Below are 27944 nucleotides of genomic sequence, written 5' to 3' on the forward strand. Positions count from 1 at the left end.
TCAACAAAGCATATGGGGTCAGGCTTCCGCACGGGGACCTCAAATTCGAGCGTACAATACTCCACGGGTACCACTGCGTGCTGTAAACATGTCGAGGTGTCGTCGTCTGGTCTCAGACCGATATTGTCCAATGTCACAGACAGTTTCTGGTGCATGACGGTGATCTGCGAGTGGAGCGCCCCAATGGCGGCCATTACGGTCTGCAGCCATGGTGTGCCATACGCCCCCTCCATTCCCTCTCACGAAGCAGGATCCGGAGCCCGGAGTTCGACTACTCCGGGGTACCAGGCACACACGGAGCCAATGACAACAGCGGGCACTCTCCACCTTGCAATATTAGCACCGTCGCCGCTAGCGGGGGCCAAGCCCGTCCACCCCGGTAGGGTAACGGAGTCTCCGGGCATCGTACCCCCGACCACAGCAACCGGTGCGTCACTCTGTTGCGTCCTCGATGTAAACAGTTCACAGAGCAGCCGATCAGAGAAATAATTGTATCTCAGTCCGGGAGACCAGACGCAGCTCAGGTCCCGCGGCCGATGTTGATCAACTCTAACCCGGATGGGCTAGAAATCAAGGCCCCGGCTTCCACACTGAGTTAGGCCGAGAATGGAACACGGCATATCTTCGTCACCCGAGAAGCTTGAAATTTCGGCATTGCACCTTAAGAATCAGGAACACCTCATGTGCACGGGAGCCCGGTGCAAGGTCAGGATAAATCACAGGATATACGTGCTGCTGGCGGAGGTCGGTGGAGCCGGGAGCTTATGCGGTCATCTTGCTTGCTACCTTAGCTCCTCCTCCCATTCCTGTGGATACTTGATACTTAACCACCTTTACTGAGGTTTACATCATTACATCATTTAGAAGCAAATACTAAGGTGAATCAATGGGGTCAATAAGAGATATACTATAGGGGTAACTGTGGCCTCACACCCAGGATAATTGTACAGTAGTCAAAGTAAAGTCCACCCAAGAACAGCAAAAGCACAATCCTGGAAGGTTCAGATAGGCACATTTAAAATGCTAGGCGATGGACACTCGGGAATGCAACTATTATGCAAGCAATTGTACCACAAACTCAGGAGTGGCAGAGTGCAACCCATAGGAATGGGCAGTACACATTCAGCCATCCACTAGTGCTGTCGTCTCTCCCCATTTGGGTGGAAACTTAAGAAAGGCTGTGTTCAATTTGGCTGGAAACTGAAGAAAGAGGGTGTTATCTGTGGTTCTGTTGAAGGAATGCACCCAGGCCACTGTGCAAGAGGGGGAGGTTGGCTGGGCTGTCAATCAAGGAGTCCGTAAGGGGAGGGAAATTAGCAGGAATTCTGACCATAGCCACCAGGCCCCTACAGGCCATAATGGGAAGATGCCACACGAAGATGCACCCAACCTCTTACTACACATGGACAAAGGGGCTGGGAGCACATGAAGGCAGGACAAAATAGACTAAGAAAGGAGCGGGAGGGACTTGAAACTCCATGGCTATACACACTTACAGGCAATTAACAAGCATTTATAACGCAATAGGTCTCGCAGCATTAAAGTTTGAGTTATTGGCATTGAATGAGAATGAGTGGTGAGTGAGAATGAGTGGGCGAGTTAGTTAGTGAGTGAGAGAGTCAGTTAGTGAGTGAAAGAGAGTGGGTGAGTTGGTCAGTGAGTCTGGACAGTGAGTAAGGGAGTTAGTGAGTGGGAGAGTCAGTCAAATGAGAGTCTGGTAGTGACAGTGAGTGAGAGAGTGGGAGAGTCTGTCGGTGATAGTGAGAGAATCAGTGCGAGTGAGAGTCAGTGTGAGTGAGAGTCAGTGTGAGTGAGAGAGTTAGTGTAAGTGAGTCAGTGAGAGAGAGTTAGTGTAAGTAAGAGTGTCATTGAGATTGAGAGTTAGTGAGAGTGTTAGAGAGAGTGTGAGAGAGGGAGAGTCTGTGAGAGTGTGATAGTTAGTCACTACCTAATTGAAGTTCTGGGATGGAAGTGTATACTAAATTGAGAAAGTCAACTAGACAGACCTTTGTTGAGAATTGTATGAGGGAAGCACAATTTCAATGGAGTTTAAGGACATTAGCGCCTGTTGATGGTGGATACCCTGGATAGAAAATCCCAGGATGGTGACGCTACCTTGACGAGGTATCCCAAGATGGCAGTATGGCCTGTGTACGGTTACTCCCAAGATGGTGCTAATAGGGATGCTGTACCAAGGCGGCACTTCTGTGTTGGGATAACACAGGATTGGGGCAGCTCCTGGTTGTTGTACCCCAAGACTGTAACACTTACTGGTTCTGGTGCCTCGTATGGCCTTTAAAATACACTGCTTAATTAAAGTGCATTTCTAAGTGCAGCACACACATTCAAAGGGTCGTTTGGCGCTAGAAAAGTGGAGGGTGACAAACCAATCACACCAATAGAACTCTTTTACCATCCTATGTGCAGCTATGATGTAAAGATTTGCCCAAGATGGCACGGTATTTAGCACTTGAATGGGAGAAAGATGCAAACACCCGCCTCTACTCTGAAGCCCAGTGCACCCCCGCCTAAAACTGTTGGAACATTCTGGACTACGTGGCCTGCCCTGGCCTGTTTTTTCACAGTTGGATTCCACGTGCAGATAGTCATACAAGAAAGAGAACACAAGGAACATAAAATTCAAAGTTGCATTAATCTTACCGCCGAGTCTATCGAACGTCCGGGTGTCTGAAAACCTGAGCAAGCTTGGTGCAGGGCAAATTTAAAGCAGCAGCATCCTAAATGCCCCCGGAATCCCGCCGCGGCCGCCCCGGAAGTCAGGCACGGTCGCCTGTGACGGGGCGGGGCCTCGTCCAGACCGGAAGAGGAGGCAGGCGGAGTCGATGTGTCTCGCGGCCGGGGGCTCCTGTGAGAGGTGTAGAGCCCCGGGGCCGCGCCAGCAGGAGGTTGGGCGCCGCGTGCTGAGAGCAGAGTCCCCGACATTGGCCAGGTAAGTTCCAAAAGGCTGGGGGGGCTTGGTGCACTTGTGTGTGTATGCTCGTGTGTGTATGTATGTGTGCGACGATGACGGCGGGCCTCGGTGCACTTGTGTGTGTGCGCGCGTGTGTGTATGTGCGAGGGGGGTGTCTCTGTATGTATGTATGTGCGTGCGTGCATGGGCGCTTGTGTGTGTGTCTTTGTGTATGCGCATGCGTGTGTGGTGCTTGAGCTTCCCAGGAGACAGCGCCTGGCCACAGCGCGCGTTCCAGTTTCAAATCGCCTCCAAGGCGATGCGCGCGGCCGGCACGGTCTCCTGGGAAGCACAGTCGGCAACAATAGATCTCTAGCGAGACACAGCGCTGATGCGCTGTGTTTTCGCTACGAGACCTAAATACAAAAAAAAGAACGAACCGGCATGGCCCAGTCACCTGCGCCATGAGGGAGGGTGCCTTGGTGAAAGAGGGATGGACGAGGGTTCCCCGTTACCTCTCCACTTGTGGTGATCCAAAGATAGTTTGCAAGAAGTACAGAGACTGGGAGGAAGAGATTAATTATTGCCGCATTTTGTGAAGAGAAACCTACTTGTTGAAAAGTGCTATTAACTAATGAAAGTCACGTGCGGAGTAAAGAAAAAGAAAGCGCAGACCAAACAATACAGGCAGCTTAGCTAATAAAATGAAAAGAGATTGTGGGGAAAAAGTGAAGATGGCAGCCAAATAAGAGCTGCCAGGGAGCAACAGAAGGATGCGTCTTTTCTGATGCAGGGTCTCTGCTCTGGCGAGAAAGCAAGTTTGCTGGAGTACCAAGGAATATCTGACAGCACCGATGGGCTCACATGGAGGCAGAAGTGCCTAAAACAGAGCTAGGCCAACGCTGCCTGAAGATATGGCGCAGCGCCCGGCTCTCTATAGGTGGGCGGCTGGAACAGGAGGGTGTTTGGAGAAGTAGAAGCAGGGTGGGGGGCCACGGTCAGATTCCTGGAGATGGGTGCAGCGACGCATCAAGCTGGGCAGTTATAATGCAGCCAGCTGATCCCAGAGGGCAGAGACGAGATAGTGTCTGTTTCTTGGGGCAATAGCCAGAGGAGACTGGGCCCAGCGTGGTGCCCCTGGTTGGCACTTGTGGGAGCAAATGACAGACGGGACCTGGCCCTTCGCCCTTCGAGAGTTAGCCAAGCAAGACACTAAAGTGTGTGGGTAGATCATTGGTCGTGATAACTATCAGTGATTTGGACAGTGCCCCAGGGAGTGATCACCATGAAACAGGACAAATCTACTAGTTTCCTGCACCACATGAACACTATGATAAGGGGGTACAGTGAATGAGATTTACCTGAGGAGACCTGGGGAGACAAATGTAAATGTAAATGTAAATGTCAAGGTATTTGTAGAGCGCACTGTCACCAAGCGGTTTCCTGGCGCTATTACTCATACCACTGTGGAACCCTTCCTGGCTATCCCTGTGAAGTGTCCACTCCTGGGCACCCTCAGGGTGAAGCCAGGCATCCTAGCGCTGTTGGGGCCGGTGTGGAGGTTAAGCAAGCTATTGCCCAGAGTTGCAGCGTGGGGCCCATGATTAGAATAGGCACTGAGGCGAGAATTGTCAGGTCCGAGGAAATTGAGCCCAAGACCTGCCGAGGCGGGAATTGAACCCTGGTCCCGGGCCAGAACTCTGCATCAGGGTCTGCCGCTCCAACCATTGAGCCACACTCCTCCACACTCCTCCACACAACCCCAGGACCCAGGATTTGCATATGTGCTACTAGTTGCTGACAAGACGCATGTTACCTCCACCTCTGTTTGGGAACAATGCCATCTGAGTGGTCTAAGAAAAGCCAACGGATACTCCAGTTTGCCATTTCATCTGAGACCAACAAGGCACAGAGTCAGAGGCAGGAATTGCACTTGTAAACAATACAAGAGAGAATCCATACCCCATACAACCTAAGCACCACAACAAGTCAAGCTTACTGTATCTGCCATCCATTAAGTAGTTTTGATGAAAGAAACACCACAATGGCATCTAAAGGTGTGACACAACTTGCATAACAGGACCCATCTTCATGGTGGGCAGACTTTAAATGAGACTTTAACAAGTCACTGGAGAAAGATCTGGCACGACTTCGAAATGGCTTAGTTAACAGAAAAAAAAAGCTATGAAGGCAATGAACCAGAGTAACCATGGAGTCATAGTTGCTTTTAGGGATGTGAAGATTTAGAGAATATCAAGACAGGACAATATTCAGGCCAATGACCTAACAGAGGAAACAGAAGAAAGGCACGTACTTGGCTGTGTTCAGTCCATTTTCAGATAAGTTTTGAAAAAGCGGATATTTTTGTGATCGGTCTGGAAAAAGTGCACAGAATGGGGGGGGGGGGGGGGGGGGGGGGGCGCTGGAAAAAAAAATATGAAGCGGTCATTGAACCCGATCAAAGAGCGATTACTTAGAGGCGGTAGATAGCAAACACAGGGCTTGTTCAAGGGCACCCAGGTGCAGCTTTAGCAAGACTTGGCAATGACTACATTGCAGAAGAGTCTGGATCGCAGCCCTGTGGTGGCTGCACCTACTGAACAACAGATGCAATACAGATGGCTCTTTCCAAACGACTACAGCTTAACGAAAAAATAGAGATGTCACAGTAACATTTGTGGTCTCAGCTATAGCACTATAGGGTGCTGACAAGGAAAGAGATGAAGGGTTGGACTACGGAGACAAGCAGATATAATCTCCGAAGGGCACCCCTGGACATACAGAACAACGTAGAAGGTAAGACACTTCGGCGAGGTGGAGATAAACCAAGACATGGAGAAACAGTTATATGAACACTAATCAAGACTAAAGAAGGAAAGCGTCAGACAATTACATGACCTCCACAAGTGCAGGAAGTGCCTTATAAGAGTTGCTGCATTGCAGGACAGCTGGCGATCAGCATTTAATATTAAAGCACAATCCGATGAAAACAATGACACCGTCTTCGGTATAAAATCTGAGAAAAAGGTTCAAGTGGAGGCAACCAGGATCATGCATCCAAGTGAGAATGGTTATAGTAACAGCTCCCTATGGGGGGCTTGTATTTGAGGGATGATAAAGTATCATTTTCCTTTGTTAGGATTGCAAGGATAGAGTCCTTAACCTGCATCCTAAGAAAGCCGGGGGAAAGTGTTTTAATGATAATTTGAATAAACTTCGGAATGCAAAAGACAGACCATTAAACCCAAAAGTAATTTACCAAGTAGCTGGGCTCAGAAAACGTGGACATGCTTAGGATGCAAGGCCTTTTTGCTGATAAAATACAACAGAATCATATGAAAAGAAGCAGGGGCTCGCTTACAAGTTTCAGTGCGCCTAAAACCCAAAAATCAGGTGGGTCCCCTGAGAACCTCAAGCTATGTTCTAATCATGTGACTTTTGCAAAACTAGCAAACTGTCTTTGGTATAAGAAGAATTGGCAGAATACCTATAGAAACCTGTGACCATGGGCAAAACTGAGAAGGAAAGCATGTCCAAGTGAGACACGATCATTCCCCATGAAAGATGCAGAGATGAAACATTGTGACTTCTTTGAAGACAAAGCCATTTATCAGGTGGTGTCCTGGGAATTCTGTGGCCTTGTTGTCTGTCTCCCAGTCCTGTGTGGTGTAGTTCAGTCTGTTTAAGCTCCCTGCTTACATATTCTAAAGTCCTACTCAATGCCCACGTCCACAGACGTATTGTTACCTTACGGAGAGTTGGGTGGGTAAAATGTGGGTACCCTCCTTGACACCAAATATCATCATGGCGTTGAATGAGAGCTCCTGTTTGTAACTGAAGGAAGAGCAGCCATTAACACCATAGACATATTCAACTTCAGAAAGGTTGGAACTATTGTTCCTTTTTAAGGGATTGGGAGGACAGGCACACAGCAGATTCAAGGTACATCCCATCAACGCTAAGAAGGATGGATCTGCAGTGATTCTCAACTTTCCAATCCAGAGACGGACAAGAATTACAAATACTAGGACAATATCCTCAGAACCTTTGGCGAACTTCGCACTGTAAAAATACCATATACATACATACAAAATAAAGGAGTACTGCCTCGTTGATCAAGTAATGAGGTAAATTGTACATTGCATTCCTGGTTTCAAAACCAATAGGGCTGCAAGGTCCTGTGTTACACCGAGTCTGGACAAAGGATGCCAGGGCACTAAGAGTTCTCTGAAGCTACGCCTCTAGCAGCAAGTGCAAAAAGGTTAAGATAATTCATGGACTGATAGAATCCCATTTTGAGGGAAGAAAATATCTTGCCTATAATCTAAAGATATCTATTTCAAGGGGAACGCATTGAGTTAACGCAAAAGTACTGAGATTTGTTCACGGAGAGGCGGACTCCACCTGATGGAGGCAGAGACAGACAAGCAGTGGGGAGGAAGGTGTCACCATAGGAGAGTTGCGCACCATCGCTAGAGAGGTGTGCCTTGGCAGAGACTGTGATATTGGTAAATGCCCTCTTACAGCCAATTTAAGGCATTATAGGAACACCTGAAAATGAAACCCCCTGGAATGAAGATCAGGCAGAGTGGCTACTGAGTCACAGGCAGATACAGTCATGGGAGAGGCAGAATGTATAAGGTGCACAGAACAGTGCTTCATCGCTTCCCTCCACAGGAAATGACAGTACCACAGGCTGATTGAAAGGGATCCTAATTAACCCTGGGCGTAGTTCGCAAAGTAGCGCTACGCGAAGCTACGCAAAGTGCACTTCTCGAGCTACGCGTAGCACTTCGCGAACTGTGTAGTACCCTGTTTGCACTGTGAAAGATGTCGTTTTCAATGACTGCACAATGCGGACAAGCATCCGGCACTGTGCAATCATTGAAAACAGTCTCTTGCACAGTGAGAGCTGTAGTTTTCTGCCGCTCGAGTAGATTTTTACTCGAGCGGCAGCTTTCTCAACGCGGACTGGTAGTTTCTCATTGCGAGCGGTCGCGAGCATACGCGACCACTCGCAATGAGAAACCTGACCTCCCCGCGTTGAGAATCTCGCTGGGAGGTTTATTTTTCACGCTCGCGATCGGCAACTTAATGTTGCTGATCGCAAACGAGGAAATAGTCTCGCCGGGATGTCATTTTGCTTGCCGCTGGTCGCCAACTTGACATTGAGGACCGCGAGCAAGCAAAAAATTAACTCTGCACTAATGCAACGCGTGTTTGCACTGTGCAACGTGTAGTTCGCATAGGGCGACATAGCACAAACTACGCAAGCGTAGCGTAGTGCTTTGCCCAGGGTTAATCCTAATAACGTTGTTTATGTAACAGTGCTAGTAATGCCTTCGCCGGAAGACACCCTCACACCTTCTTGTGAAGAGAATAAGCTATTAAAAGGCATTGATGTCATTTCCAAGGTCCCACAAGGGGGTCCAACTAACCAGGAAGGTATCTACAAGGTGGAAGATGGCTTGAAAACTCACTAGCGCTTAGAAGGGTAATCTGTACAGCAGCGTCATTAGAGCTGCCCCCGCCCCTTCCTCCTACATATTCACCTTCACAGCGCGGACGCGCGGAGCGGCGCGCCAAAGGCAAGCCCGTCTGCGTCCGTCCGCGCCAGGCCGCCGCCCGCCGCCTTGACCCCTGCTTATTTTGTCAACAGCCCAGCGGTAAGCCTTTTCCACGAGCCATTATGCTTTATTATTCCAGGGAGGAACTATTTGCCCTCAATCCTAGATACCAGTTAAATCTACATACAACTTATGCCACGCAGAGCGCACAGAAGGATAGTACTTGTAAAACTACTATTCCTTCCGTGTCCTCACTAAGTCTTGTCCGCCCTCCCGCCACTAACCTGAATGCGACTAAAGGATGTAGTCAGATATCAGCCCTTTATCTCAATACCTGATCCATCCCCAAACATGCCCTCGAGGTTTGGAGCCTCTTGGACTCCGAGCGACCTGACATTTGTTTCTTTACTGAAACTTGGCTACACAGCCAAGCCTCGCCTGATGTGGCTACTGCCTTTCCCCAGGACTACCATCTTATTAGACAGGACAGAGTAGGTAGGAGAGGGGGGGGGCGTGGTGGTGGCAGCCAGATCTCCTATCTCCGTCACCCTGCTCGATTCTTTTGTCAATCCCATGCTAGAAATATTAATAGTTAACATCTTGTATAATACAATGTCACTGGGAAGGGCTGCCCTAGTTTATAGACCTCCGAGAGACAAGACTACATTTGTCAACGTTCTTCTTGACACTATAGCCTCTCATGTACTGGCCACAGATAATTTCATCTTGGTAGGCTATTTTAATTTCCACGCAGAAGTTCCCCATGATGAAGACACCAGCCACCTACTCTCTACCTTAGAAACGCTATCATTGTCTCAAAGAGTCATTGGACCCACCCACCAGGCGGGGCATATTCTTGATTTGATTTTCACTAATCTTCCCAGTCTTAATTGTGAGCCTCCATTACCTTGGACTGACCACCATCTCGTAAAGTTTAGTTTTTGTAAACCTACTGATTCTAGGCCCTCTGATCGTTCAGTTTCCAAGGTAATACGGCCCTGGCGTAAGTTGACCTTAGAAGCATTTTCATCTGCTTTTATACCCCCAAACCCTCATATCACAAACATCGATTCAACTGCAGTCCAGCTAGAAGCATCAATCAGGGGCACTTTAGACACTATTATACCTGAAACCATAGTTAAGGTGAAATCAATAGCATCCCCTTGGTTTATGGATGAACTCAAAGCGGATAAATCAGCAAGTAGATCGGCGGAAAGACGGTGGAGAAAAACTGGAACATCTGAAAACCGGCTGAACTATAAACAGGTTCATTCCAACTACTTAAAAAACATAAAAGCTGCTAAATCTGCTTATCTCACCTTCAGGATTAATAAAGCCGCCTACTCGAGTAAAGAACTATATAAAATAGTCAATGAGTTCACCTCTCCACGGGTGGAGCAGTTGGCGTTTCTGCCCACTGCTCAGTGGGTCGACTCACTTGCAGGCTATTTTGATAATAAAATCAAGACAATCTACTCCACATTTACTGCCCCTAAATCAGATATCCATCAAAGTGGAGAGGTCTCTCCCAGCCGCCCCCTTCTCTTATCCACATTGAGCCTCCATCCATTGTGGAATTTGAGCCCACCACCATGGCGGAAGTGTTAGAAACTCTTGAACGTTTAATCTGGGTTCCCTACAGATGCCTTGCTCCCGCTTAAGTGTAACAAGATCTTTCCGTCACTGATTGGGCCCCTTACTAACATTTTTAACGGCTCTTTTGACCTGGCCTCGTTCCCCAGTTGTTGGAAAGTGGCTCAGATCAAGCCAGTTCTTAAAAAACCTAACAGTGACCCCACCATCCAGTCCAATTATAGGCCGATCTCGCTTTTACCTTACTTCGGGAAGGTACTGGAACACCTGGTCAATAAGCGAGTATTAACTTTTATAGAGGAACAGGGGTTTTCGATCCCTCGCAGTCGGGGTTCCGGTCTGCCCATGAAAGGGGGGGGGGTTGGGGGAGTCTGCTGTCCTTATCCTAATGGATTTATCGGCTGCCTTCAACACCGTCTCCCACAGCATTCTTCATCAACGACTGTGGGAGATCGGTGTCAGAGGCAAAGCCTGTGCTTGGTTTAAGAGCTATCTGGTAGACCGGCACACCTATGTAAAGGTTGACACCCTGGAATCCAGTAGGATCCCTCTCTCTGTTAGAGTCCCCCAGGGATCTATTCTAAGTCCCCTGCTTTTTAATCTCTATCTCGCTCCCTTGGCCAACATAATAAAATCTTTTGGTTTTTCTACAGTGTCTTACGCAGATGACACTCAGGTATTGATTACCTGCAGTTTGGACTTTCTTGATACCCGTTCCAGATTCCAGAAATGTATGATTGCAATTAAGGACTGGATGAGTACCAATAAACTCCAACTGAACTGCAGAAAGACAGAAATAATGCTGTTTGGTAAGGCCAAGCAGATATGGACACAGGATTGGTGGCCGCCGGAAATGGGACTCTGCCCAGAGCCCAAAGAAGTGGTAAGAGATCTGGGGATCATGATTGAACCCACTCTTTCGATGAAGTCCCACGTCAATCTGGTGTCTCGTACCTGCTATGGCATTTTGCGCAGGTTGCGTAAAATATTTAAATGGCTCCCCATTGAATCTAGGAAACCCTTGATTCAGGGGCTCATTATCAGTCGTCTAGACTATGGTAATGCTCTGTTTGTCTCGATAAACGAGTGTCTGTTGACCAAGCTACAAAGGGTTCAGAACGCCGCAGCTAGTTTGGCGCTTGGCCTGTCTCCTAGGTAATCAGCTCTGCCTAGTCTTAGGGAACTACACTGGCTCCCGGTGCGCCAAAGATGCCACTTCAAGATACTTTCCATTGTTCACAAGCTTCTTATGGGAATTGGTCCCTCCTATCTAGCAAATAAACTAGTTTGGTATAATCCTTCCAGAGTCTTAAGATCTAGTTCTAAGTTTCTCCTGGTCCAGCCAAGGGCCAGGACCACGAGAAACGGCTGTCGAGCCTTTTCCTACATGGCTCCCCTACTCTGGAATAAACTGCCCCTCTTTTTGTCATCCATATCTATCCACCTGGCTTTTTGCAAGGGCCTGAAAACGTGGCTTTTCCCTAATTAACCTGCGTCACTTTCTTTGTTCATGGTCACTGCCTCTCTCTGCAAAGCGCCTTGAGACCTTTGGGTGAATCGTGCGCTATATAAGGACTTATGACTTATGTACCTAAACCGCATACAGAACAAATAAGTAAGTTTATCAAATGAAAAAAATGCATTCCAGAGTTTGCAATATGACATGTTAATCTACAAACATTACAACTGTTTCCCCACGGAACAGCTTGTCTTTCTACCAACATTTATAAAGGTTTTTAATAGGCACACAAAGTTTATTTTTTATTCACTTTAAGTGTACGAGAATAAGATCTATTAAGCCAAGGCCCAGGCAGCGTGAAGGGGAATGAGGCAGGTTTCCCTCATTCGGCAAGGAACTCCCATCTAAAAAGCATAGAAAAATGTCAGCTTCATCTGCCATGTTCACAAAAGACAAGTAGTCTAGATTCTTTAGAGTTCTTCACGAAGGGCTTTGTCGGTCACAAAATAGGTGTTGAATGTTCAAAACACAGAACTGCCTTTTTGTGGCGGATTCAAGATTGCATTTTGAGTTCACTGCCTAGTGTACGTCGGGTGTTTTCATTACATACAACAGGCATGCACAAATTTGCAAAAAAGAAATTGCTTTTCCGGTCCATTAATAAATGTACAATCATTTCTAGATGATTATCCTTTTAAATATGTCTATTTCGGGAGCAACACATTCGCTCTCACTAGCCATCCAATGGTCCCAGAAAGAAATTTTATTTTTTAAGCATGTGCGTGGTCTTTGGTAGTAAGTTAAGGCAGTGCTTAGCACAAACACCTTTCACCACATTACTTTGAAAGCAGGTTTCTGGAGGTGACAATGGCTGAGAAGAATTTTTGTGAATATTTGTTGTCTAGTATTTTGCTGTGGTGGTACGGTTTTTTGGTGCTGCTGTGTTTTCGTGCAATATGAGTTGTGTTACGTTCCGTTTTGTGTTGTGTTGTGCCCGATCATGTTGTAATGGTGTTGTTACACTGCCTTGTGTATGTTATTGTGCTGTTATGTTTTGATCTTATTTTCTATTTGTGAACAAATGCAGCTACAGTTTCAGCTAAAAGCAGCACATGCTTTTAAGTATTGACAAGCAACTATCTACTACAATCTGAGCAGGTAAAAGCTCACTGATCCAGCCCTTCACCTATTTAAGACAACAGTCAGCCCAAACCTGTGGCAGAGATTGTCTTAAATTTGCAATTGCAGCGATCAATCAATTTAAGTGCGAGGGCATTAGCCTAGGATAGTTCAAGGGTTTGCTTTCTATTGGGTTTTATGGACTTTACTAACCATGGCGCACTGTGCCACAGATCACTAGAAGGCATTTCCTAATTTTGGTGGGAAGCAGGAACTTGTCTTTATGTCATTATTTTGGATGGAGAAAAAAGCTAAGATATTGCCACACATATTGTGTATTCAGACTCATTCACATGCAAGCATTTTACCTTCTGTGCATTTTCTTTCTAAGAGCAAAACATTGCAAGGGATTTTACTATTACAATTAAAGAGAATGAAATGTGTCTAGACGAGTAAATCTACGCTTTATTTTGTCCCAATAGCTCGGATTAGTCAAATTTCAGGAGAAATTAAAGATGAAGAACCCCCGAGGTAACTCGGCACACAACTGAATGTGACATTTCTAAAATCTGCTTAGCGAAGGGGACACACACTAGGAGAATCAGGAATGTTGGAAATGTTATCAGAAGATATTTTTCCCAAATGCTATTATACTGGAAGTACATCTTCACCAACCAACCATCAATCTCTTTCAAAGCTCAAGAAGCCTACACTAAATATACATTAAATCGTATTAATAAACCTAAACCCCATTTCTGCACTTTGCTTCTAAATTTATTAACCTAACAGAACAGTAATTTCAGAGCGAGACCCACATTTATAAATGCAATGCCTGTGCCCTTTACATAGGTCACTCACGTGCACCTGATAGAGTGCCTACACATTCAAACTAGTCGCGTGCTCAGCCTACCTAGGCGCTCACTTTGCTCGTAAGCCTGGGCAGAGAACTCCACTCCGCCTGCGGAGTGTGCATAGATTTGCCTGATCTGCTTTTCGCTGAGAAAGCGGAGAAGGCAAATCTCTGCACACTTGCCACTGAATCCTTTGGCCGTCTTTTTCCAGAGGTTGCGGATGCTTATCCGCACATTCTGGATGTAGGCAAACAGACTGCACAAACGCTCAGCTCTCAGGCACACAAAGGGTGCCTGCACCCTTTGGTGAACTCCAACCTCAGGCTACTCTCAGGTTCAGGGCTGGCCCACATACAGAACATACTCAAAACCAAGTTACCCACACTACCAGGCTGAATGCAATAGTTTCTTACAATACCTCTTGTCACCTGGAGTCTTCAATCTGCCTCAACCTGCTGTCAGGTTTAGGCCATTATCATATCTGGGCCATTGGCACATTCAGGCTTCCTGCCCACCGAGGGCCGGAATCTTGAATGTGGATGGGATTGGGAAATGTCCGTCTCTTACCTGGCATATTGCGGCCTCGTTTTCATCAAGGTTGTCCCGTAGCTGCTGTAGTTCCATCTCTCGCTCACGAAGCTTCTCCTCCAGCTCATGAATAAGAACCTCATCACTGTTCACAGGAGACCGGTCGCAAGACCCACTGTCGGATGATGGATTCCCCCTCCCATTCAAAGACCCGGTGCTCTTGCTGGAAGAAGAGCGCCCACTGTCCGAGTTTGAGGGGCCTTGCAATCCTCTCGCCCCTCTCTCTGGGACCCCATTCATGGTACTATGGCCGTCCAATCCCGCATGCCCAGTGGAGGCGCTGGATGGCTCCTGGTGGTGGCTGCAACTAGTACTGTAGGTGGGCAGGCTAGACAAGGAGTTCCGCCCGGAGTCCGACAAGTTGCCTGAGTGAGTGCTCGTTCTGCAGCTGAAGGAGTTGTGTTTTTCAGGGCCGCCCAAGGAATTCCCGCCCAAGAGCAGGTTGAGGCTTCCTTGGCTCTCAGTCAGGACCGCCCCGGTAGGACGTGGCACCATGTACTGCATGGACGTTTTTCTGTTCTTGGGAACCACGGGCTTGAAAGCTGTAGGCCTTATCAAGGTCTTCTCGATGTTCTGCAACACAGAAGAAACAATTACTCAGTGACGATAAATCGACTCGGTGCAATGCTCCAAAACAACAATACACACATTTCTAATGCCAGTTTAAACTCAGAGATGCTCATGCTGCAACAAGCATCAAAGTTGAAAGTTCACATGGGGTCTCATTTCGATGGAACGTTCTAGATTTATGTTTTTTAACTTAAAGACACTCTGCCCCGATGCTCTGAGTAGTTTCGTAGATGCAGGGCTTACTGATTGAAGCATCAAGACAACGTGTCCGGCCTTAACACTGGCCAACCTGCAAATGCACATTATTCCTTAATGAAAAAGCACCCTGTTTTTTTTTTTTTAATAGGGCACCTACTTCTGCGAGGTGAAAGGAGAGGTTTACCTCCGCGTGCATGCAGTGGACATGAACCCCAGAGCCCCCGAACGCAGCCAGCAAACTGAAACTAATCACGGCTGGGTAATCCCTCCTGCCAGACAAGCTCGATGGCACTGCCTGACCCCTGTCCCCACAGTGCACACTAAACCGACAACGTGAGAAAAATGACAGCAAAAAAAAAACTTACCTCGAATTTGCAGAGGAATAATGTTTTTTCTAATTATTTGCACAAGTTACCGTGTCCAACGTAGACACGAGGGAACATCCCTAGCCTGCCTGGAAGGCAGAGACAAGCTGCCGAGGAGCGCTATTCAAGGGTCTTCTTGGCGCAAGGAGCTGAAGTGCGTCGGAGCGGGAGACCGCGACGCCTCGGAATGCCGGGTTGGATACTTTTCTCATGATAAAGGCCTCCTGACAAGTGCCGCATTCCTCGCAGCGCCCTCCCTCTTCCCCACAGAAAGGTATGAAAGCCTCCGCAGAACGCGCTCTGCTCCGTGATGTCAGCGCCGAGGTATCTCAGCAGATTAAAGGATTTCTGGCTGGGGCAGGAGGGAGTTTAGCTGCACTGACAGACCACCTTGGCTGCTGCCGGGCCTCCCCCTACTGATATGCCATATTGACCATGATATAACAGCGCTACTATTACCATACCTATGTCGTCAGAGCAGTGTGGCTTCAATAACAGCAGTGGCATGGCATCACAGTACCCTCCAGGCGCCCTTGCCGCATAATCCTCCTAACTCCATTCACAGTAATGGAATTTAGCATGAAAAATGTTAACATTTTGGGATGAAAGGGAATGGAGTAAAGGGGAAACTGTGGAGGTATATTCAATTTTTAAAAGGTACCTGACTAACGATGTAAGTACTGGATATCAGATATGTATCATACAAGTTAATTTTTGCGGCAATGACTTCCTCAAACAAATTTTTTCCAGTTCAGAGCTCAGGGGGAGAATGTCAAAGTCTGTGAGTCGGAAGGGCTGAGCAACAACACTTCTTCACCCACCGTATGGCCAACATTTTCTGTGTGTGGCCACCGAGTCTTCCACACCAGCCTCAAACAGTGAGCCAAAGGGGGGTGTCTTGAAAGTAATGGAGCAGTGCTCGAAAATAATGTAGAACACTCCTGCGAGGGCCAAGAAACCCAATGGCAGGCCTAAAAACACAGTGATCTTTGTGGGAGCGAGGTACTTCGTGCACACCCTCAGGGTAGTAATAATGTGTGACATTCGCAAGGACCTACTGTTAGCACAATATCCTCATTCACCCCCCCCCCCAATCACCCCAACAAGGAGCTATGCCAGACAAAGCGGGCCACAAAAGCAAGAAGAGGAACACCCCATTCTCGTTTATTTCCTGCCCTGTAACTCAGTGAATGTGGTACACTTCTTTCATTATTGCATTATATTTATGTTTTCTCTTTCTACAAGATCTCCATACATTCTGATCCAGAAATTTCTGACCCCACGGATTTGGCAGCTTAAGCATTGCAAAGAACATGGCCGGCCCAGTGGTGTAACGCAAAAGGATTAGCCTCCTGCAGAAAGTGAGGAGGGGCCTCCGAGTCTCCCATATCTCTCAGATATTCATTGGCCTTGGGCTGAATAGGGGCCCCTGAAGTTTTGGGGACTCTGAACGGTTGCCTCCCCTCCTTCCCCGCAGAGGCCTGTGTTACGCCCCTGGCCCTTTGCCACATTATGCCTTTGAACAACCAGTGTCCTGAATTATTGTGATCACAGAATTTGAGAATTGCATTCGGTGTCTGCATACCCACCCCTGTGGTGTCTGTAGACGCAATTTTTAGGAGGGGCACACAATGAGCCACAGATAAAACTTGGAACAAACATATAGGATTCCCTGAGCACAAGAGTACACGTATCTGAGTTTTACAGATAAAATCTAATCAAAAAATCAGTCCATATCTGTGCATCCATATTATGAGATGTCCTTATTTTATTTTCTCAGTCCAAGATGTTCACGAAGACTTGTGGATACAGCAGTACAGTCTTGATACAGTATACAACAGCCAAACGCCAACACGTGTTTCGTCAAGGGACATTACCCAATGACTTTTTCAGGGCTGTAACAATAAATTTGTACCCAATTATAACCCCCATACAAAGGGGAGCCAAGTCAAGACACAAATTACCTCCACCGGACGCTCACCGGATGTGCCAAGTGAAAGAAAAATTCACCTCAACCAGAGAATGAAAAAGATAAGTGGGAAAAGGAAAACCACGATAGCCAGTGTATAAATGTGAGTCCAAAGCGTGTCAATATATAAGACACACCGTGACAAAGAAAAAGAGAGACACAGAGAAAGATAAAACTTGCACCTGCAAAACGCACTCATGAAATGAGAGCGTGTATGTGCACGTGCATGTATTCATCTATATGTGAGCTGAAATGTTTAAATATGGCTTTGTACACCTACTACCTCAAGAGCCGTAGTATCTGCCCAACAGCACAGCCATTTGTGCTTCGCAGGAGTGGCACCTTCTAACATATGGGGCATTCTTTCTTCAGAAGTATGTGCTTAAGCACTGCTCTTTCATCGTGCCCAGAGACGAGGAACCATCAACCATGCAGGGTGACTGACAGCCAGGATCAGGCGTTGAGTAGGGGCTGATGCAATTTTCCTAAAAAAAGGTCAGCACGGGTCACCAGAGGCAGTGCCTATCAATAACTGGTCTCAGGAAAGAAGAAAGCAGTAGTATGAACAAGCAGTAAAACAGGCTACTAAGATAGCTATTTACTTTCTGTAATTTCTACTGATTGCCCTTTACGTAGCTCCAATGCTGTGATGTCAAGGGTAAGGCAAGGCCAGAGACTGCCATTTTGGTCCAGAAAGACGCCCACAGCTCTTCTAATGCTGATTGGTGGTAGTAGTGTAATTCTGCTACTGAAACTACATTGATCTGTCTTGAAGAAACCTTGTATTCCAATACTAAAACACTTTCAGAGTGCAAACTATGTACCTACACAGTGACATGAAGCACTCTCTGCTTTTTGGTTGAATGAATGAATGAAGCAGCACTTGTAGAGCGCATAGCTTCCCGGAGGCATCCCAGTGCTAAGCGGTGAAACTGAAGCACCAAGAATCACTTGGGAAAGAGCCATGTTTTCACAGCTTTCGAAGGCCATATGATTAGGTTGCTTACGTAGCTGAAGAGGGAGGGAATTCAAAAGTTTGGCAGCATTATACGAGAATAGCCGGCCACCGGTTCTGTCCCTCTTAATACTGGAGAGAGCGGCCAAAAATTGCTCGTCTGAGCGCAGCCGCCCGTTTGCTCTATATGGCTGGACCGGAGAGGAAATAATTGATGGTCCTTTCCCTCCTACCATCTTGTGGGTAATACACAAGCCCTTGAATTGTACTCTCGCCCGGACCTGGAGCCAGTGGAGGGCTGTCAAGGCAGATTTTGCAGACTGCCGGCTAGGAATCCCCACAAGAATCCTTGCGGAGCAGTTCAGCACTGGTTGAAGTTTAGCAAGAAACGAACACGGGGCACCAAGGTAGAGGGCATTCCCGTAGTTCAGGCGGGAACAAATAAGCACCTGGGTCATGAGTTTTCACGCCTGGAAGGGGAGCAGAGGGAGCACTTTATGGAGCATCCTGATAATGCCAAAACAGGAAACCACGACCTTCCTGGCTTGGGTTTTAAAGCGGAGGTCTAAATCAAGCCAAATGCCCAGGCTCTTTATCTCTGGCTTAGGGACAGGGGCGGGCCCATGCAGGCTGGCCACATAGTGTCTGCCTTGAAAAGAAGGGGATTGCCAAGGAGCATAAGCGCGGTCTTATCGCCGTTCAGTTTTAGATGTGAAAGTTTCATCCATTTGGCTACTTCTTCAAGGCAAAGACAAAGGCGGCTTGAGATCCTGTCTGAGTGGTTCAAGCACAACAACCAGTTGGGTATCATCAGCATAGGTCACAATAAACACCCCAAAGGGAAGAACTATGTCCGCAAGAGGCGCCATGTAAGCATTAAAAAGAGTGGGGCTCAGGGACGACCCCTGAGGAACCCCACAGTGGAGAGGCAAGGATTTTCGAAATAGTCTCATCCTGGAATACCTGGAAGGATCTTTGTTCCAGGAAAGATTGCGCCACATAAGGGCGACTCCGTACACCCCCAAACTTCTGATTCGTTGGACCAGAATATGGTGGTTGACCATGTCAAAGGCCACGCTGAGGTCCAGAAGAATCACAGCCGAGGAGCCTCCTGCGTCGAGGATCCTTCTGGAATTTTCAACAACAGCCAGAAGCGCCGTTTCCATTCCCTGGCGCGGGCGAAAGCCTGTTTGACAGGAATCAAGGAGGTTGTGAGATTCCAGGTATGTGGAAAGAACCGAATTAACATGCTTCTCTGCAATTTTGCTGATCCCTGAGAGAAGCAAAATGGGTCGATAGTTGCCAAGGCAGTCTGGGTCTAAGCCAGGTTTTTTCAGAAGGGATTTCACCATGGGTTTTTTCCATAAGGGAGGGACCACACCAACCGAAATCAAGGAGTTGATTACATCCAAGATGATTGGGCCGACTGATTCAACCACCTGTTTCAGAATCTTAGGTGGGGCGGAGTCTCTGGGCGACCCGCTCTTGACGAGTGCAGAGGTGGCCTGGAGTGTTTCACAGTCCATTAAGGGAAAAGCTTCTAAAGACTGTTCCTTGCTCCTAGGACTAGAATCCTCTGGCTACAGGGTGGTATAACCATCGGTTGAGGCAAATGACCCATAGATCGTTTGGATTTTGTTATAAAAGTAGTCTGCAAGTTCGTTGCAGCGTTGAGCCATTGCTTCGGGCATATCAGGCGGATATGGAGTTCTCTTTAACAGTCATGTTTTCTAAAAAAAAACAATCATAACAGAAACACATACATGTTTACATAACTCCACATATTTTATGTCTGCCTTCTTCCTCCATTCGTATGTTCAAGCGTCATTCATTTTGTTCCTCACACCCCATCATTCAGCATAAGCTAAGGCGCCATTCCACTTCACTCACTGGCTGTTTGCACTGTGACTGGCAGTACTTTGCCTGTTCACATGTGCACAGCTGCCTGAAAAGGAGTACACTTTAGTGAAATGGCTTGTGTCCTGCTGAGTTACAATGTTTTCTTACTATAGTTGATATTTTTGCATATTGCACATGCTTGCAAAAACACACTGAATGCTTGCAAAGGCCAGACATATTGTCTATGCCAATGCTTGCTCTTTCTGTATTCCCCACACGGCTTCTCCAGTACGCCACATAGTCTAGTCTACAGCATGCTCTAATTCAGTACCCGAATCCTGACAAATTAACCTAATTTTGATTCAACACTTCCCGGTCTTCTTCGTCGTTGGAAACCTTCACACAGCTCTACCTCTGCACCAGAGCACCGCCCAACCGGTTTCATAGTAATATCCAAACAACTAAGCCGAAGCACACTAATCCTACGAGCAGCACAGTCAGCTTTTATAGCCTTGGGTCCTTGTACACCTCAGTCGGAATAGGACTAGGCATGGGAGGACCAAAGGAACATAAATAATAAAAGGAACTACCTCCCTAGTATCTTTTACAACAATAACCATAAAGCCAACGAATCAACCAGTAGTTCCAAATAAATTGCTTTAGTTCTTGATCATTCTATAAAAGTAGTCTATTTAGTTCAAGCTCAAAAGCTAACCGGCAAGAACATTTTTTTCCAGAGAAAAGATAAATATCTCAGCTGTACCATGCACATAAGATAGAATGGAGAAAACCATAAATTGTGGAAACAGTGTGCTTGATTGTTGCCTAACTGACACGCTTAAGTGTGGGACACTGCCCTGTAGTGGTTAGGTCCTTCAATCGGCCGGCGTTGAGGTAACTGAGTCATTACCCACCGTATCGGAGCCCAGTCAACACGAAGATAATGTGATGAGCGGATATGTGTTGTGGTATCCGAAATATTATCCAACTGCATCGGAGCCAACTCAGTGCAGGACGTGCGGATGTCCTGTACTTAATGTCTCAGATACCAGGACGCAGACCAGCCGGAGGAACCTACCATTGCAGAGCAGTGACCTGTACGGACGAGTTTCAGTCAGACAACGATGGGCAACAAGGAACTGAACTCTGTGTGAGGACGACTCACACTAACCATTCTTAGAAATGACTCCGCACAACACCTGCTAACAACAAATGACCCTTTGGAAGATGAACTGATAGAATGTAATCTTTATAAAAAAAAAAAAGATGAGACATCAACCTATCCTGAAGAGGCCCTAAAGTCTCTTCATGGAGGACCAGGTCACCAATGATGACCCGACAGAGGACCAAAACGAACTTTTGGAGATAGTACTGCTCCTAAGGATTTCTTTCATCTCCTTCCCCAGGTATTCAACATGAAACTGAAACCAGCCCAAACAGCACCAACATATTCTCCTGCTTTGTTACCAAGCGGATTGACTGGTATTATCTACAAAACATTTTTGAATAATTTCGTTGAAGATGTGCATAGATGAAATGTAAAATTGGTTTAAAAACCAACCACTCACACTGCTTCAATGCGTGCCGATGTTTTTCTCCCTTCCTATTTTATGCATCTGAAATAGTTGGGTTATCTTTTCTCTGAAAAATTGTTCTCACTAATTAATATTTAAGCTTGAAGTAAATAGACTCACTTTATAGAAAACTCAAGATGTTTAGCAACTTTGTGAGTTTTTTTCACTTTGAATTATTGATTGAGTTGTTTGATTACTGTTAGAAAGAAACGATACTCGGGAGGTATTTCGACGTTAGTATGTCGGTAAACGAGCATTTTAAGCCTACCCCTTGCTGTCATTTCTCGTTGCTACACTACACTCTCTATCACATTTGTCTCCAGCACCTTAAAGACTTGCCAGGCCCCTATAAATATTTAAAATGACAGATGGTATGCCTTCTCGTTCTTGTATTATGTGCTGTGGGAGCTCTCCTCCACAAATACCTCTCCAGAAGAATCAGTCAACCACCCCCACCAACAGATATCAGAACCTCCATATAATACGTTTTTAAGGCCCTGAGGCGAACTCCCTCTTTGTCAATTATTAAAACACACCGGACTACTTTTACCGTAAAACATTGGTCTAAATTTGGACAGACGTGTAACCGCAGATCATGTTTATTAATTCCCGAATTTTATCACGGAGGAATAACAAAGAAAAACTGGATTTAGTGCGTAGGCTGCCTGCTGTTTAGAGCTTCTCTCCATACAATAATTTCTAACTCTACCAAACTCCAAATCTTCTGCTAGTACTTTCTCGCCATCTCCCAAAACATTAATTCCTGCCATTTGCTCCATTCTTACCTCTTCTGCTTCCTCCCAACTTACAGATACACCCAAGGCCCCTACAATCAAAGGCTTATTTCTCCCTCCAACTAGACAAGCGTGAACTGGGAATGACCACAAGAATCCACGCTCATGCCCTGTATCTTGCCCCCTTCTGTCATTACACCTGGTCTCTTTTTAGGTTTCACATGCACAGTGCCTGCTGCCTTCTAATTGGCCAGTGCATGCTGGCGTAATGTTCTCTTCTTATAAGCTTGAGCATAGACCATGTACTGATTTGTTTGACTTGATTGCTGTCTTTCTGCTGATTGCACATTTATTGAGGCCCTACGTTTATATTTAGGTCTCTAGTAGGCAGCAATTACGCGATCTCTTCTAGACATGCTGTATTCAGAATATGGGCATAAAGCTCTACCCACTTTTCGCCCATCTGTTTAATTGGCTCCTGACCCTTGTAAATGGTGGCTTTTACATTGGTCAATAGGCTTAGTAGTCCCTCTTTAGTACCGCCTTGTCTCCTTGTAAACCTCCCTTGAGGACACCCCATTACACGTGTTTTGTTCTCCCTAGGTTTCAATTGCAGTCTCAGAGCACAATTTTCATTAAGGGCTTCAGTCAGGACACATGCTTGGTCCTAAGCAAGGCTGGCAGTGGTTACTTTACCCACTAGCACATCTCACATTTATATGAAACCTTCTATAAATTTCCCTTCATCAGCTCCACACAGAGTACAACCTAATCTGGAATCAATAATAATTATTTTGTCAAATTTCAAAGCTACTGATTGTACACATGGACATAGCTATTTGAGTACTTGTGGTGCTGTCTGGCTTGCAATGCATTATGGGTAGGGTGGATTTACCATATCTTTTGCAGGGTGCAGTACCATATGTGACCAAAAGAGGTCCCCTGAGAGGTCTTTTGGGCACATATGGTACTGCACCCTGCAACATGGCTAGGTAAAAAACAGTGGCATTTATAATGCCAATAACTCCAACTTTGCAGGGTGCAGTCCTATATGCGGCCAAAAGAAGTTGCATGGGACCTCTTTTGGCCATATATGGTTCCTCACCTTCTGCCATTACATTTTATTCATGCTGTAGAGCATGTGCATTGCAGACACTGCCAATTATTTGTAGCCATGCCGTATAGCAGAGTAGCTACTGTGGGGAATGGCTAAAAATAGTGAAAAAGGGACTATGATTGATGCATCGTAGTCCATCCAGCGCTAATGCACTAAAATAATGAAGCGAATTAGCCTAGGCTGCTCCATAGCACTTATTAAAATTAGTTTCAGTCACACTGCAAAGCATCCACGCTGCTCTACAGCATGGCTAAGTTACAAAACACAGCAAAGCCAATGGCTAGACGAGTCTGATTGGCTTTGCCAATGCTTGTTTAATGAAAGTGCAAGCGAATGTCACATGCTAGTCACTCCAAGTCCGGATCGGTAGCAAGATAATTGGTTAGTAGATTAGGCCCATAGCTTCCTGTGTTTTTACAAAGAAGCTTGTGAGTTAATTCCAAAAATAAGTTTGGATTTCAGTAAGTAACTAGAAATGCCTAACGGTTATAACCTACTGTGCTCTACAGTGTCACAGAAATTACTTACAAATGTAATTAGCATGCTCAAAATAAGTTATAACATCAATAATTTATTATTGAATTATCCTTTGGTCTCACCAACATTTTTTTCCCCGGCCCAACCTACACATGGCCATTCTAAATCATTTTCTTCAGATACAAACCCAATTCCCTTAAAATATAAAAAAGTGAGCAGATTCTACAATGACGTCTGAGGGCTTTGCCTTCCTATATTGACAAAAATGTCAACCTTCTGGAGCTCAAATCCACCCCATAAGAGAAGGGCATCACACCTTCTACAGAAGGCTCTGGAAGTGCTTGTACCAATAAAGCCTCTCATGATAATTTTCAGTGAACTGAGTTTCTATGAGCACTAATGGAAGAGATCAGGCCATAGGAGTCGTGATGGTTATTGTAAGTGCATACACATATTCAGGATGCAAAACAGCCAATCATGGAAGACACAAGTGACAACAAAATTGAGCAACTCTCTGCTATTTCCCATGAAGTCATGCTTGCACAGCTCGTTCAAGTGCTTTACCGTACTCTGCATGTGATGCATGTCATTTTTAGGTTTCGGCTGCAAAAAGCTGCGCAAGCAGCTTTTGCCCAGGAGAAATCTATTGAGTTACAGTATGTGGCTCTGGAATCCGCCCTCTGTTTCATTGGCTTCTAAAAACCTGGCATTTTTGCGAGTAAGAGGGGAAGGGGAAAAGTGTCGGAGCCGGTTGATAGTTTGGGGAATGGCGACCTGGGCAGCGCGTATGGGATAGCAGAGAGTGTAATGAAAGCCAAAGAAAACTCTCCAAAAACAATGGAAACGGAATCCAGATTAAATCGGTAAGGAGATCCTTTAATGTGCAGCCAAAAGTAACAGCGTACAATTTGAATGCCGTTTAACCGCAAGGCAACACTATTTAAGGAAGGCATTTGCATTCAAGTAACACGCGACTCAAATCTCCATGCACGCCGCAACATTCAAAGAACAACATACAAACACGCGGCACAAATCTACATACACACCGCACGCGAACACAACACGCGACATACACACATTCAAACCATTACACGATATTTATTGTTTGTGAATGACGCGCGTGCGTTCACGCGCGTCATTTCAAACAATAACCATATACTACAGAGAGGGTTAGGGCAGTGGATATTCTGAGTAAACAGGTGGAAGAGAACAGCGAGTGGACGGGGCGAAGGGCAGGACGAGGATTGTGAGGTCAGGGGTGAAAGAAAAAGAATGTTTTCAGGGAATGAGGAGGGATCAGGTGGCGGCGGATGGACAGGAGGCGAAAAAAGTTGATTGGAAAAGATCGGAAGAGCAGCGGAGAGGCATGAGAGTGGCCGGAGCGAGGAGGATCAGAGAGGCACAGGGTGGGTGTGGAGAGGAAGGGTGAACCGGATGGGAGGGTCAGCGTAAAGGTTTAGCTGGGAGGCGCCGCGGGGAAGGAGAACAGAGAGGGGCCCTTTAATGGCAGGGGAGGAGTTAAGGAAAGTTTGGCTTTTGCGTTTAGGGGTGGTAGTGCGTGCAGGTGCTCAGGAGGTTAAAGCGATACTGGGAGTGGAAGAAAGAGAGCGTTTCTCCTGGACTGCCCTGCTCTCTGCCTGCACTGCAGCCCTTCCTTCATCTGGTTGGTGCTCGGCCACATCTACAGAGTCATAGCGCTTCCCCCAGCTGCCCCCTTTAGCATCCTACCTGGGCACCCTCCCAAAAAAAAAAAAAGATAAGTCACCATCCGAGTGAAGCGCGAGGGGATCTGATGGAAGCGCTTTTAACAAATCACAGCTGTGCGAACGGTGAGTTGTATGCACTTTTTTGGGGGTGCGGTATGGGTTGAACCCGGAATGATGCACTAAATAGGGGTAAGTAGTGGAGGGGGTGAGCACTAGAACCGGAAGCACAGGTTTTGTGGAACGAAAAGTCCATGGTCACTGGTATAGTCATACACCCACCCTATAGACCTGGTCTGCTTTGTATGTCTTAGGAACGAAAAGTCTGCCTCGTTGGGTATGTGGGATAAGTACAGGCAAGGCGAATCACCGGGAATTAGGTCCCACTATCCCCCGCAAACGTCTGCGTCGTTTAGGGGACAGTGCGAGTACAGACACTGGGGCAGGTGTTGGAGGAAGGAAATAAGCCTGGTTCCGGGAAGAGCATTGGGTAAGACCCACCTGTGCGAGGGGGCAGGTTATGAGAGCAAGGCATCTTATGTGTAGGTACTGTTCGTGGGGGGTGGTTAGTTGAGGCGCTCCCGCCTGTCACGCATTACCTCTGCGTGTTTCCTGGGCGGTGAGTTGTTCTCTGCCTCAACATTGCCTGTCCATGGGGCATCTGCTGGCCGCACCGCCCGTTCTCGGAGGGCGCGGGAGTCTGCGTGCTACAAGTTGTTTGTGTCCTGTTTCTCAATGTTCCAATCCAAATCATTGCCTTTTTAGAATACTACACCCCCGCCCCCTTTCAACGCTCTCACACTTATTGTAGAGTTGGAAGGAATGTATCGGTAGTATAGTAGGTGCAGTGGCACCGGCGAACGCCAAGAGGGCCCATTACAGCCCAGACACGGGGGCGTACCTTCCACGAGTGCGGTACCTACCAGGGGTCCCAGAGGCCCACTGAACCCCGATTATTGCTCCCATGTTATAACCCAGACTGCAGCCATGGGTAGGCTGACCACCAGGCGTCCCGGATTTGCCCGGACAGTCCCGTTTTTTTTGCCAGCTGTCCTGGCAGATTTCAAGAAATTAAGTTCAGTCCCGGTTTGTAGAGAGGGTCGGCTGAAGTGGGAGGTATATTTTTGTTTTGCAAAGCAGGGATGGTTAGCAGCTATTATAAAAAAGTAATTTAATTAACAGGCCTGCTACTGGCTTTACAAATTGCATTTTATGTGTGTTCTTACTGCCTCTTCTGTAATTTTCTGCTAAGGGGCACTGTCACTGTGTGCCCGGGTTGCAGTAAAAGTGTAAACCACCTATTTTTGGAAAATGTCCCGGTTTTTGGCTTTAAAATTCTGGTCACCCTAGCCAGGGGCCCATTTCTTTCCTTGCTCCAAGGCGCACAATACACGAACTATATATTTCTGCCCAGATATAGCTGTTTTTGCATGCAAACTTGGGACACACGGTCCACTTCCCTTGCTTGCATTAAGGCCCATGGCACCTTTGGTACGAACCTGGGGTGGGAACATGCGTCTCTCCCTCTGGAGTTAACTATGTGCATGGAGTGACCGTCGGTACTTGAGTACATTTGGGGCGTTGCCAGAAGCTCTGGGTGACGAGTGGTGTGTTTGTGTGCGCTCTTCTGATGGCCAGGGTGGTGTTTGAGTTCCCTGTTGTGGTATTTGATGACTTCCGGCCATGTCTTCACCTCTTGCGCCCCTCTGTTTAGAGCCATCCAGATATTTGCCCGTGAAGTCCCCGGTGCTGGGGGCGAGGGAGGGGCTTCTATTATAATGTAGAATTGGGAGAGAAGCGGTCATCACAACAGAGCCAGAGGGTACGCGGAAGACCCGATAGGTGGTTGGGTCAGAATGGCCGACTGCATACCTCGTTCGCAAATTAAGAGGTGCAGTCAATGGAACGAATACGTGTAGGGAGGGTGGGGAGCTGCCAACTCCCTCCAGGTGTACCTGACTGGGGCTTCGAGAACTGAGGTTTGGCCCTGGAGAGGGGAGTTTCCAGCAGCCCGAGTAACTTCACTAGGGGCGAGGGTGGAGGCAAACGGGTTTTCCCCTGGTACAAAAGGATGTGTGGAAGCAGGGGCGGGCTCTTGTTATGCACGCCCATCGAGAGATGGGGCGAGAAAAGCCATTTAGAGCGCCCGGTGCGTTGGCCCCTGCAGCGTGCACCGGGCCTGCTTGTTCAGCTGAGGGCTAGGTCTGCGCGACTTTGCCTTCTTCTACGTGACGTCTGATTCCTGCATCTTGGGGCGGGGACTTATTTTCACACACAATTAGGTTTGTTCGACAATAAGTACCCTTCACCGGATGGTGATTGTTTTATCTCACTGGCTTGTGGCGGGTGTGCCTG

The 27944-nt window shown here is 47.0% G+C and overlaps 1 protein-coding gene across 2 annotated transcripts in view; it reads right to left on the reverse strand.

Annotated features, from left to right (window-relative positions):
* Positions 1 to 27944, reverse strand: part of LZTS2 (leucine zipper tumor suppressor 2) — a 778631-nt gene that overhangs the window by 22632 nt on the left and 728055 nt on the right. For both annotated transcript variants that reach the window (XM_086922677.1, XM_086922678.1), the window contains one exon: positions 14068 to 14661. In XM_086922677.1, coding sequence (XP_086778803.1) covers positions 14068 to 14661 — 594 coding nt within the window. The remainder of the gene's footprint in view (positions 1 to 14067; positions 14662 to 27944) is intronic.

This window comes from Lissotriton vulgaris, chromosome 5 (assembly GCF_964263255.1).
Source record: "Lissotriton vulgaris chromosome 5, aLisVul1.2, whole genome shotgun sequence".
NCBI classification, from domain to species: domain Eukaryota; kingdom Metazoa; phylum Chordata; class Amphibia; order Caudata; family Salamandridae; genus Lissotriton; species Lissotriton vulgaris.